This window comes from Parasteatoda tepidariorum, chromosome X2 (assembly GCF_043381705.1).
Source record: "Parasteatoda tepidariorum isolate YZ-2023 chromosome X2, CAS_Ptep_4.0, whole genome shotgun sequence".
Taxonomy (NCBI): Eukaryota; Metazoa; Arthropoda; class Arachnida; order Araneae; family Theridiidae; genus Parasteatoda; species Parasteatoda tepidariorum.
Window position 1 is genome coordinate 5922386 of NC_092215.1, and position 13971 is coordinate 5936356.

At 30.3% G+C, this 13971-nt stretch overlaps 1 protein-coding gene across 1 annotated transcript in view; it reads right to left on the reverse strand.

Moving 5' to 3' along the window:
• The window catches only part of LOC107439761 (transient receptor potential cation channel subfamily V iav), an 82307-nt gene that overhangs the window by 44552 nt on the left and 23784 nt on the right, over positions 1 to 13971 (reverse strand). Inside the window, exons 2-5 of the mRNA XM_071188312.1 lie at positions 11169 to 11429; positions 8939 to 9107; positions 4514 to 4672; positions 1954 to 2108 (exon numbers count right to left, since the gene is read on the reverse strand). Coding sequence (XP_071044413.1) covers positions 1954 to 2108; positions 4514 to 4672; positions 8939 to 9107; positions 11169 to 11429 — 744 coding nt within the window. The remainder of the gene's footprint in view (positions 1 to 1953; positions 2109 to 4513; positions 4673 to 8938; positions 9108 to 11168; positions 11430 to 13971) is intronic.

The following is a 13971-nucleotide window of genomic DNA, read 5'->3' on the forward strand; positions in this document are numbered from 1 at the left end:
TTTCTATTACTATGAAGTTTCTGAAATTATACTGTTGTATTCTGAATGTTCTGAACGTCGTAAAAAGACGCAAAAGAAAAAAATCGTACTTTAAAAATTCAATTTCTTAAGAACTATTCACTAAAATTTTCTATTTCACCATGTAAAGTGACTTTCTTTAAAATGATGGGAAAAAATTATGTAACTTACAATTCAAAATTTCTTCGATTCAAAATTTTATCAAATAAAATAATAAAAAGTGATAAACATTTGTTAAAGGTTAATTTTTGCATGGAATTATCTTTGGATAAAGGAATTTTATAGTTGTATGCGAAAAAGTTTCAATTCGCTTAAAAAGTTCTCGGGGTGTGATGAAATACGCAAAAAATAAAAATAACATTAACGGGTCCAGAATTTGGGTCGCTTTCTTCACCAAACTATTGGGAACATATTTCTCAGATTGCGGCTACCCCCTATATTTTTGGGTAAAAAAAGATATGTTTAATCAGAGAAGGTATGTTTTTGCACATTATTTTCTACATTAAAATATTCTCCTCACTAATTAATTAGCATATCTGAGGTCACATCTTCGAACAATTTAAATTGAGTCACAGAACGGGAAGATTCGATCATTAGATCAAAAGTTATAGTGAGTGGTCCGCTTTTTTTTTCTTTTTGTGCACTCTACTTTTTAGTAAATATAACTCGGAGCATGCGGGGAAGTGATTTCTTCCGCTCGACCTGAAGGGATTTCTACAGTCACTTCGAAATATGGATAGTTAACTGAATGTAAGCAATAACTTCCTAAATCCGGAAGGAATTTAGAAGATTTCCGGTTTATCCCTCCGCTTTGGTTACGCTTACGAGGCTATGTGTGAACAAGCTTAATGTTCTAGGAAGTTTTATTATTGTGGTTTAAATTTATCGAAATTTTACCATTCCTAAGAGTTTTCTGAGTTCTTTATACATTCTAACAGGCCATGAGCATAAAACAAATAAATATCACAGCATAAATAAAGTGGAAGGTTAGCCATGTTTTGAAAGTTATCCATTAATTAGCTATAAGAGTGTAAAATAGCACCCTTTGTTATTTTTTGGGTAGCATAACAAGTCTTCTAAATTTATTAGTTGCTTGTTTCGTTGAAAGTTAGATTTAAAAAAAAAGTGTTAGATCACTACAAGTATAATAATATTGGAGAGTGCGTTTTTTTTCTTCAAGTTTAGGCATGAAAATCAGTCGGAAGTTGTAACCCGGAAGTCGACGAATTTTAACCTCTAGCGCCACCTGCGCTTAACTTTACATGGTCAACCATCCATAGTAATGGCCTTTTTGTAAAGTACACTGTTAAAATTTTCATTCTAAAATTGTGGTAAAATATCTCGCAGCTGTTTGTCCATCCGATTAACCGTAAATTTTACGATAAAGAACATTTTTTTCCTTTATGGTTTTTTAACCATTTGAAACTAGCATTTTTCAAAAACGTAATTTTTTTTTTTTATAACTAGACATAGGAGTTCGGCTTTTCGTAAGGTAATAGGCATTGGAGAGTGCCGGACACTGGAAATTCTTCAGGCGTTGAAGGGAATGGAGGAAATAGTGTGGTGTCAGCACTTGAACTCCAGTTCTATCGGTCATGAAATTGAAAGGCAAGTCCGCTCGGCTATGATATGTACGCAGTTGCAAAGAACTAAGTAGGGGGTTTTAGTTAGTGCGATAAAGTTCTGGTTGTTTAACTGTATAAGGTGAAAGCAGTTAAGAAACAGTTTTTCACTAATTTAACAGTTTGATTACCATTTTATTTACGGTTATTTGGCTGTTTTGATTAAATATGGGAAAATAACCATTCAATAAATTGCTATTTAACCATTTTTTCTTCGAAATTTCTAACAATGTACTATTTAGTTGTGTTTTTTATAATCATTAAAATTATTGTGTTATTTTTCCATCTCCCTATAAGCAAAGATATTACTTACTAGTTTATCACGAATTACTAGAACATGCAATATGTTATTGCCATATGTGTCCTGTAAGTTTGGATCAGCTCCATGCTTCACTAGTAAGTTATAGCTGGATTCATCATCACAGCAAGCTGCCCAAGCAAGTGGATATTCTCCAAAATAACTTAAACCTGAAAATAATTTCCATGCTTAACATAAAAATAATTATAATTTTCATTCCATGTATTCCCCAGTTCAAAATAAAAAAAGTGAACTTTTAATCTAATGAGTGGATTTTCCCATACTAGAGCTGTATCTTAATAGCCTAACCTTAAACATGCTAATTAGTTGGTCACATGATATTTTGATATTATTATTAGACGCACTATAAAATTTTACGTAAAATTATAATTATCAGGTGATTCTATACCGCTGTATTGTTTTCACTTGGATGAAACCGGTTTGCATTTCTTTACGCTCCTGTATCAATTGGTTTACATTGTAATGCAATACGTTAAAAATAAATACAAATAGGAAGTATATAAAAGAAAATTCCTGAATAAAAACCCATTAAATGTTTGTTTAAATATAAAAGTATTGCATATAAACTCGTGCAAATCATGTAATTATTAAAAAACTACAGTGCGTCTAATAATTTGATCTAATTAGTATAATATACTAATATAATGCTTGATATAATAAATATTCTATAATTTTATAATACTGTATCGTCTAATTTGACGCCCGGTGGCTGAGTGGTAGCACTTCGCACTCCCGTGCCACAGGTCTTGGGTTTGATCCTCGGGCCGGGCAAGGTTGACTCAGCCTTTCATCCCTTCAGTGGGTCTATAAATGAGTACCAAGTATGCTTGGGAACTAAACACTAGGGGTTCCACGTTCGGCTGACCACCTGACCTGCACATCTGCTCCAGCACCCCAGAGCCCAAGGTAAAGAAAACTGAGATGGGCACAGTAGGCCCTGGCCCTCTATGGGCTGTCGCGCCACTTAGTTTAGGAGTAATATCGTCTACTTTATCCTATAGTCAAATTTATATTACACATCGTCCAATTTAACCAATTGATGCACTAACGTAAACAAGTGCAAACCGGTTTCAGTCACATAGTATCACCTGATAATTAAGATTTTACATAGAATCTTATAGCGTGTCTAATAATTTGACCAGAGACTGTAGTTCCAATAGTTTAGTCAAGACAGTGGTTGAAAGTGAAGACCTCTTACTATTAATTTCATTTTTAGCGCATTTCGTCGTGTCTCTGAAATTAATAAAGATAATAAAAATGCACACAATTACAAAATTTGTTAATAGATAGATAAGTTAACGCAAAAAAATTAGTTTTTATGATCATTTATTATTTTTATCATTTAATTCACCAATGGACAAAAAATCTTTGAAATAATGCGGATAAATACTTTTACATCAACTTAATTTACGTAATTTTAAGGGCCAAAATTGAATAGAATTGGTTGGACAGTTTTTGTGAAATAAAAATGTGAAAATATAACTCTTTAAGACCTAGAAATGCGCAGAAAGTGAAATTAACATTAAGGGGTCCACACTTTCAATTGCTCTAAGACTTAAAGTATTCGGATCTTATTTTCCAAATTGCGGAACCCCCTTTTATATTTAAGGGCCCAAAATCGTTGATAAAATTTATCTTTAATCGAAGAAAGTGCGTTTTTATACCTGATTTCGAAACTTAAAATATTGTCTGTGCCAATTAATTTGTATGTTTAATGTTAACCCCTCGAACCAATAAGAACAACTCAAGTACGTGAAAATCTAATCATTATATCAGTAAAATACTAAGGTTCGCTTTTTATTTTACGCAAAAAATAAAAAACGGCAATACTTTTGATCTCATATTAAAAGCAATCTTGTTCCATTATTCTGATTAGAGTAGGCAATCAAGTTAAAGTTACAGTATATATTTCAGAAAAAAACTCAATTTTTTTCCCAGCCGAATTCCTCCTTCTTTAAAATATGGGAGGTTAGAGAAGTGAATTTTTTTTTGTAACCGTAATCGAGCAGCAAGCCCATTTTTTCGTTTACTACTATCACTGTTCAACTCCTTAGCCGTGTCATTTTAAACCCAACCCAGAAGACAAAGGATCTCCTAAATCAAATATTCGGACAAACTAACTCACGCTCATTTTAAGGAACTTTGGATATCGTCAGTAAATTGTTTAAAATCAAATACGAAATTGTCTGAGTTTGCTGTTGTTTTACCACTGCTGAAGAAACAAAAGCTCCCGTTACAAAATGCAATTACATTTTTAATTGTATAATAAGGATAATTATTAGTGTGTTTGTGTTGCGGAGTACTAAAATGGTGGCAGCTACTTTACACCATGTAAAAAAACATTCATGGTATTTCAGGAACTATCCTTGGTTCTTGGAAACACCAAGAATCAAGAGTTTTCTGTGGTGTTTCACTACACCAATTTAGTGTAAAGTAGTTGCCACCATTTTTAATGGTGACATACACTAAAATTTTTCACAGTGTAGTTAGAGTATCCAAAACAATAAATATTAATTGAATCAGATTTTACAAATTAAAAAAAGGCAATTGATACCTTCAAAATTAGTTTTAGCTCTAGGTATAGGCCATTGTTGATCTATTGGCAAAAAAAATTTTCCTCTGGCTCTCTCGTGAATATTTCCACCAATCTCAACCAATCTTTTCATTAACTTGGAGTTTTCATACGCTATTGCAAAATGAACTGCAGTTGCTCCTAATGAAAAACAAATTAGTATATAATTATTTTTGCAAAAATCATACAATCTAATTAACCGTGTAGTTTGCGGTTAGGAACATTCTTTACGTGTATTGGTTTGAATCGAATTACAACTGGTATGGCTAAAAAACCACGAATACAAAACTATACGATTTTGTAACCACTTACAACTAGCGTAGCTACAAAACCATATAAATGAAAAATAAACATTAGAGTAAGGTTGGGTTAGGCTTTTCGTTTAGGTAATGGACATTGAAATTAGGTTGAGTTATATTTTGTCAAACAATCAGTGGAATGTGCCTTAATTAGTTACCTAATGGTGGCATCTCTCATGAGAAATTCTATACTTTTTTTGTGTTGAGTAGCTCTGTGGCGCTGCCATCTATACGTCAATGAGAGTTTCGTATTCCAACATCACAGGGTTACCAATCCCAGAAAGCATGTAACGTTACGGCAACCTTGAGTCAAAATCTTCCATCATTGTCACGAAACTGTTTGCGCTAAAAACCTTTTTTTAAATAAAGCAAAAATATTGCAGTTTCAAACCTTTCATTCTAAAAGGGTTAAAAATTATTTTTAAAACCTNATTGGATTTTTTGTTAGTTAAAAATAGTTAAGTAAAAAATGTTACAATTGACCCCACTCTCCCCTACTTTTTTTTATGTTGAGTAGCTCTGTGGTGCTGCCATCTATACGTCAATGAGAGTTCCATCAGCCCAGGGTTACCAATCCCAGAAAGCATGTAACCTTACGGCAACCTTGAGTCAAAATCTTCCATTCATTGTCACGAAAATGTTTGCGCTAAAAACCTTCTTTTAAATAAAGCAAAAATGTTGCAGTTTCAAACCTTTCATTCTAAAAGGGTTAAAAATTATTTTTAAAACCTTTTCTAAAAAGTATTGTCACCTACGTAAAATGGTCACTTAGGTCCATCATGATGCTTTAGCTGACGTCACACTAGTGATTGGATCAAATTGCATTGTCCATTAAAATTTCATGACAAGGTGGATTTTAGCTGAACATACAAGAAAGAAACCTTATAATTGTCTAGATTTAAGATTATTTTCACCTTAAGACTAGCTTTTTTCACGGTTTCTTATTGCGCTTGAAAACCTTAAGACAACTTCGATTTAAGGATTTTATATCGAAGGTTGTTTTCCAAGGTTTTGGATTAGGGTAATGTGCGTAGAATAGACAGATGGTCACAGATCTCGTTTTAAGGTTAGAAGGTTTACACGTAAACCGTATATACAACCTTTTTAAGTTTACATTAAAAGGTTTTAACTGAGTGAAAATAAACCTTATTTTGCTATCTGGGAATGGAGGAGTGAAGAACACTAGAAGCTCCTGTATTGAAGGAATGGATAGAAAAATGTGACGTCAGCGCTGGGATTCAAATCCCCATTCAACCTCTCTCGGCTGCAGAAAATTCTCAGAACCTAATTTTTCTTCAGAACACAGTTTGTTTTGATTTGAAATTTCCCCCAGGATTATAGGGCTCTTTTTTTAAATTATAATAACTTCTATGAAATATTTTTACGAAATGAAATTTGTATATTGTTAAAATTCGATAATTATTTCATTAACAAATAAAAAATATTAAAAAAAATATAGATTTTATACAATTTTTTGATAAGATACCAAATGTGCTAAAAATAACAGAAATCAAAATAGATTAAAATGGTTATAGTTTAGAAAACTATAAATTTAAGATCCGACCCATTAACTTAAAGAAGTCCAACTAGTAAACTAATTGACTTACAGTTAGTTATTTTTGTGTTCTAACACATTTTTTTTTACAGTAAAGGATTGTATAGTAAATATTTTTATTGTTTATCAGACGACCAAAAATTTCCCCAGGGCTGTCGGACTTTTGCCCGATCCTTGTTCGCACGATACTTTCCTGGGTATGTATATACCCATCAGCTGAAAGGAACCAAGAGGCTTCATTCATCACACACTTATAAGATTATTAGGCATCCCTTGTTGTATCTGATGATGTAAAATAAAAATATGAATTAGTAATCCTTATCTCATCGTTTAACTTCTAGCTTTCGAGGCAGTTGATTCTCATTCGCTGTGCTGACTAGTTGACGCGAATAAAATCCTGACTGTTAACCTGTATTGCAAGGAAACAGTCAATAAACAATTTTATTCACTGTTAACAGCAGGAATAGGGTTAACTAACCAGTGAGGGAAACACTTAAGCTTCACTTGCCTTTTAAAAAATCATAATAATTTTGAAATTCGTAATTTTAGTTAAATGACAGTGTCAACATATTCGTTACTAATTGCAAATTATGTAAAAAGAATTGTGGAGAACTTACATAATATTGTTTTAAAGCTTTGGAGGTTCAAATAACAAGTAGTAAGGAGACCAAATGAAGGAACAGTTCTTACCAGTGAATGAACACAAAATTTCCCAGTAAAGAAGCACTTAAGTTTGGTTATTTTTTAAAGCTCTTTATGAATTTATATGCCATACAAATATCTAAAAATAAGACTATTCCTGAAATTATAACATACAAATGCTTGGAAAATGTTAAAAAAATTTTGTAATCATGCATTGGAAATTAAAGTGTCAACATATTAACACATACTGTTTTAATTTAGATATTCAAACAAACATTAAAGCAGGGAAAAAAAATAAAATAGAATATATGTGTGTTTGTAAGACAGCACTTCTTCAGGGGACACACTGTCTAGAAACACGCAGGAACCTTTCTGTTGTCAGTGGAAAAACCAAAACTGACAGTGCCCCGAGGCCCCATAATAGATAGACAAATAAGGAAATTATTACCAAAATTGAAAAGCACTGAAAAATAATGAACCAGCAAACACAAAGTAAGACTTAAAAACGAAACGCCTACTTGAAATCATAAATATAGTAACAGCTACAGTTAGATTAACCAAATCAAAATAGCATAAAATAAAATATAAATTGCAGAATCAGTAAGAAAATATTAAGTGCTGACACCTGTTTGAAAATCTTGAACAATGTAGTAAATAATAATAACGTAGTAAATAATAAATAAGACTTAAATAATAAATGAAATTTAAATAATAAATAAAACTTAAGTAATAAATAAAAATAAAACTCTTCAGGGGACAGTGTGTCCCCTGAAGAAATGCTGTCTTACAGACACACATATATTCTATTTTATTATTTTTTCCTGCTTTAATGTTTGTTTGAATATCTAAATTAAAATAAAGTAAATTTGGTTTTATCTGCTTTAGGAGCTTTTCCATTTTGATTTAATATTTTAATTGTTAATTTACTTCTTTGTCTCTTTTTTGCTTTTGTAAATTGTATTCATTTTCTGATTAGATTACACATACTGTTTATTCACTGGAAAATCTATGCCCAGTAAATGAACATGCCTGTTCCCTCACTGGTAAGAAGTTGTTTTTTGTATTTTTGACATACTTTTGATGCATGACATCACTAAAGGTACAAGAAAATTAAAGTTTTTCTTTTATTTTCATTAACTTGCAAAAAACCCAGTAAAGGAACACTTGTTCCTTTACTGGTTTTTCACCATTTGGTAATCCAATAAATAAACACCCCCTTATCTCAATACTTGCTTATGCTATGATGCTTAAAATAAATAAAACGTAACTTCAATAACTATATTTTGAATTCTATTTTTCACAATGAGAAAAAAAGTCTTATTATATACAATTAATTGCACTTTAAACGGATAACTACAAACACTGATCTTACAATTTTATCAAAGAAACAAGGTGTTGCTCAGATAATAACAAATTCAAACATTTTTCCGGAGAACACTATGTGGCCAGGTAATCTAATACATTGTTAGATGACTTCCTATTGTTTGGCAGTAAGCTATTGTTACCAATCAATCTAAAGAAAAACTTTCAAAATCTTATTTTTAATCAATATATATGAAATGTTCCTTCACTGGTTGGTTTACCATTTTCTTATTTGACTGTTTTGCTTAAATATGGTAAAATAGCAATAAAATAAATTGTTATTTACCCATCTTTTTCAAATCATTTCTAAAGATGTACATGATTTTCACACGTAATCGTAATGAGGTATTTTCAATTATTTGTTTCATTAAAGAAGTAAATAAAAGGTTAACATGTAAGTGTATTCTAATAACTTCGGTTTTCTAGACAGCAAAATTTTACTCCTGCGTGTGAGAGATTTTATCTTGAAAAGATTTATTTAAAAATCTGTTCAATAAAAATAATAATGTTCAATAATAATTTCTTATGAGACGATAAAGCTTATATTACCATAATATTCTTCTCCTTCAACAATATCTTGTGACAATACTGGATAATGATCAAGTAAGTACAATGCAATATCTGTATGAACATCCGTATTGCATATAACTAAAACATGAAGCAATGATTCTCCCAACAAGCCTCGTTCATCAAGCTTCCAGCATATTTTACCATCCAGCTGAAACATTATATTAAGCTATTTCAAATGAAAAGATTGAGAACAATTTTACAAAATACCATAAATTACAAAATTTCATGATTGTTACTTAAAGTAATTCAGTAATTTTAATCAAAAAATATTTATTTAAAAAAATTATTATTAAATTACTACTAAATTATTATGTAAATAATTGATAGTAAAATAATTATGTCTCATTGTGTTATTTCAAATCAATAACGAATCGAGCTTTCATACATACTTTAAACATGAATCTTACGCCAACAATGGATAAAATTTACATCAAGCTCAGATGCCTTTACTCCATTTATGAATTCTTTGTGGCAATTTTAGCGTAATTTGAACGTAATTTGGCGTAATTTATTTTTGGGAAAATTTTAAATATTCTTTTTTATTTAATTTTCAAAAATAAACTGTTGGTGGACTCTGTTTGGCTGTATTTTAACTTTTTAGCGGTTTCTAGCAATTTTCTAAGTAGATTTTTTTTAATATCTGTCGTTGAACAGCCGACCCAATGTTTGGGTTTACGACTACTAATGTTAAACTCCGTAGCCATGTAATTTTGAACCATTCTAGAAGACAAGGAAACTCCTGGAGCAGTATTCCCATAGGTATTGATTTGTTATGGGGACATGGAGGACTTTGAGACTCGACAGATTTAACGTGCACCAGTTACTATTTACTACACGGGGTGTCTTCCGCCGGCGGGGATCAAACCTACGAACTCTTGAACATGGTCCTAACAACCAGACTATCCCAGCCCTAAGTAGAGTTTGAACTTTTTTAAGGAAAGCTTTTAAGGATTCCTTATTTAGGAAGGATTTTCCACAAATGATTATTAAACAATTAGATTTATTAAAAATCACACCGGCATTATGAGAGATCATCTCTCATAAAAAATCATGTTTCTTTTTTTATACCAGCACATTTTGGTGTAAATACGATTATTGTAGGATATTTTTTATATACTATTAAATTTTGTCTTTCGATACAAAATGAATTTTGTGGGTAACCCCTTACCATTCAGAGCTTTTATTCAAAACATAAGAAAAGCTTAGAAAAATGGTTTAAATTTTTTAAATTTTCAAGATATTCAAATTGGATTTTTTTTAGTTACTAAATACGATTCGCAGCAAAATTATGTTTTCCTCGCATGCACAATATGAAAGAATTACTTTAAATGATCAGATATTGCATACTTTTTGACGAATTTTTTCACATTTTAAAATTATGATTTAGTTATAAAAATTTCGTCAAAAATTTTGTTTAATGTCATTGAATATTTTTAAAGTTATCGCAAAAAACGTAAGACAAAAAAATTTTTTTTTATAAAAATATTCGAATCTCAAGGTTAAGAAAAGGTTTAGCTAGGTTTACGAAATTTAATGAAATTATTGCATATAGTATTCAAAGTGATCGATGTAAGTTGCGTTTCCATTGCTTTATTTTCTGACATAGGGTGTTCGGAAACACTTTTTATCGTTCGTAATTTATTACCGGTCCCTCAAAGCTTTAAACTTTATTGATAAATGTGAAAAGTTGCATGACCTAAACATTTATAAGGTTATAAAATAATCCTTTAAGTATTTCTTGAAAAATTTAAAAAATTGACAAAAACTGAAATTTTTTCTTCAATCATTGTAAAGTAGTGCATGATAGACACAAGCATCAGTAAGTTATTTATTACGATACTATATATAGCAGAACCATTCATTTAGAATGCATACATACAATATTTCTTAAAATAAAATTAAACAGAACAGAGAGAATATTAATATGAATGCGAAAAAAATCGGATAGAAATTTAATATTATAAAATTATTCAATACTGATTTATGTAAATTATCTTATGAGAACATAATTATCTTTATTACTCATAATTATCCTTATTACACAACAAAAAACATACATGTCTTTTTAGAACAGTTTATTTACTTGTTTCGGTGAAATATTCAACATCTTGCGAGGCAAAGTTTAACTTTTAATTTCTCTGCTCGATTGTAAGCAAAAAATAAAGTACGCCAAATTACGCCAAAATTAGAAATCTAGAAATATTGTTACCTTGTCTTTTCCTTCCCCTTCGCAATACATGAATTTTTTGAGTTCATTAAGAACGATACTTTCTAATTCTTTAACACCTTCCAACAAATATCGTTCAATAAGTTGTCCTCCTTTTTTATAATTTGCCCATTTATATAATGGTTTGATTTCATCCACTTCATCTCTGCTGACTATTTCATCTAACAATGATGTGGCTAAACTAGAAGCTCCACGATCTGAAAACTTCAATAGATTCTCAATAGAGTACTTTCCCATCAAATCCTAAAACAACAATTTTATTATTTGTTTTGTATTGACTAGAAAGTATATATATATATACAACAAAATAAATAAATACAAGAAAACACGAGGAAAGTTAAGAGAAACAATAGGTTTCATTTATTGCGCACAAGCTGCAAGTAAACAGAACTCATTAGATAAGTTCAAAACGAAGATAAAACAAAGGAAAATTATAGACGCATTAAAAAGGGGGGGGGAAATAATAATGAAAAAAATGGCAAACAACTGATTAAAAAAAAAGGATGAAATTTTTTAAAAAAAATCAGAAAATAAGAGATATAATCTTTTCATCAGCCCACACGATTATATCCGCAAAAAAGAGTGTTTTCTGATATTGTATCAATATAGCCAAAGCAAAATATATTAATACAATAGTGTGAAGAGCACTCAAAAAAAAATTTTTTTACAAAAATTACAGCAAATAAAATAGAACACAATAAGTAAAAATAACACGTAAAAACAGAAAATAAAATAGAATAAAAAGAAAAAATACCATAAAACTAAATAAAAACTATAAAGCGAGTAGCGAAATCAGATGTACTTACAGGAACGGGAAATTTTTCAAGAATGATTTAAAAATATTTTCGCAACAAGATTGCCAGATTACAAAATATGAAAACAAAAACGTAAATTGAGTGTAGCTAGAGGAATTTAAAGTGTCGTTCTTACTGCATTGCTGAAGGGATTTGTTATGCTGTGCATTGATTTGTTAGTTATACCAAGGATGGGCCCGAAATGGATGTGCGCAAGGTAATATTATACCGGATAATTTGAAAAGTTGACCATAAATAATTTTAGAAAATAAATAAATTGTTTCTCTTTTCGATTTTTTCTTAAATAAATATTTATTTTCTAAAAGTATTTATTTTTTGTAAAAAAATTTTTTGAGTGCTCCTCACACTATTGTATTAATTTGCTTTAGCTATACTGATACAATATCGGAAAGCACTCTTTTTTGCGGATATAATCGTGTAGGCTGATGAAAAGATTATATCTTTTATTTGCTATGAACTGCCTGCAAGCTTGTCAAACTCTTCCTTGGCCTGCCAGANTATAAACAGTTGTTTGTTATTTTTTTACTTATTATTCCCCCCCTTTTTTTTCATATGTCTATAATTTTCCTTTGCTATGTCTTCATTTTGAACTTGCATATATATATATATATATACAGAGAGAGAGAGGCTAGGTGAGTGAGGCAGACGGGCACAGGAGTTAAAAAGAGCAAACTAAACTTTACTTAACCACTAGAATCAGAAAACGAAGTGACACAAAATTGAAGTGCTCCCGAATAAAAATTCGGGAAAATCTTGCAAAATAGTCCCGTAATATGTTACGTCTTAACTATCCATAACTTGAAACCAAGATTGAATTAAAAAACAGAATGTGAATAATAAAGTGTGAGAAAGNCTCTGCAATAAATTATTCAATTGTTCTGAAATTTTAATCATTTACTATTCTGTACATTGTCTTCCTATTCACCAATTTTCGTTTCAATCGGACAACTCCTTCTTGGTGCGTCGATTTTTTTGTTATAGTGTGTGTGTGTGTGTGCGTGTGCGTGTGCGCGTGCGTGTGTGTGTGTGCGCGTACAGAGAGAGGGAAGAAAGGCGAAATGAAGAGCTCATTCAAAGTGAAATCAACCGAATAAAAAAAAAAGATATCTCGTTGACGTCATGTTACAGATTTTAATGAAAATTTTGTTGTAGAAAAGTTTTGATGAAAAAACTACCTATTTTTTTAGAACAACCTAGTTTTGTATAATAACTTCGACTAGAGGGGCCAATTTGAAATTTTACTCTATTTAAGAAAATTTAGTAGTTGCAGATCTCTGATGATAAAAATGTTTATTTCTTACTTGTTTGTGAGCCTTCATTTTGAGGTCATTAGGAAAAAAGCCAGCACTATTTAATTAAGTTATTAAAATATTGAAAATGTGTGTATAATTTTTTTTTAACAAAAGTTTTATTCGAGTAATTTTTTGGGAATTTTATTTTCAAGAATTTTAAGTTTCAAGAACTTTTTACTGGAAAGAAACAACTTTCAATACGTCAATTTTTTCTCATAATGTTAAATATCATACTTTTCGACGTAAGAAAGGGCAAAAGGATGTTTTTTGCTTTATATCTTAACAATAAAAAGTTTTCAGTCGAAATAATTCAAGATTTTCTAATGGCACAAAAACAAAGTTTTTTGGCCAAATTTTTTTTTAATAATATTCAACGCCATATTTTTCAATATAAAAAAATCAAGAAGGTATGTTTTGTTTTGGTCAGTAAAAAAGCAAAAAAAGGGATTTTTGCCAAATTAATTCAACCCGAATCTTTATAGTTTAAAGCTTTTATGTCTAATAGTTTTAGCACAACAAATCAAAATGTAACGTAAAGCAAAAATAGTGCAAAAAAATTCTCGAAAAAGAAATTAAAATTGTAATAACTTTCGATATGGATTAAGGAAGATTGGGATTTCAAGCTTCTGTTAAAATCATAAACAAACATGGCCTTTTATCACAAGCCTTTTGTAGTTA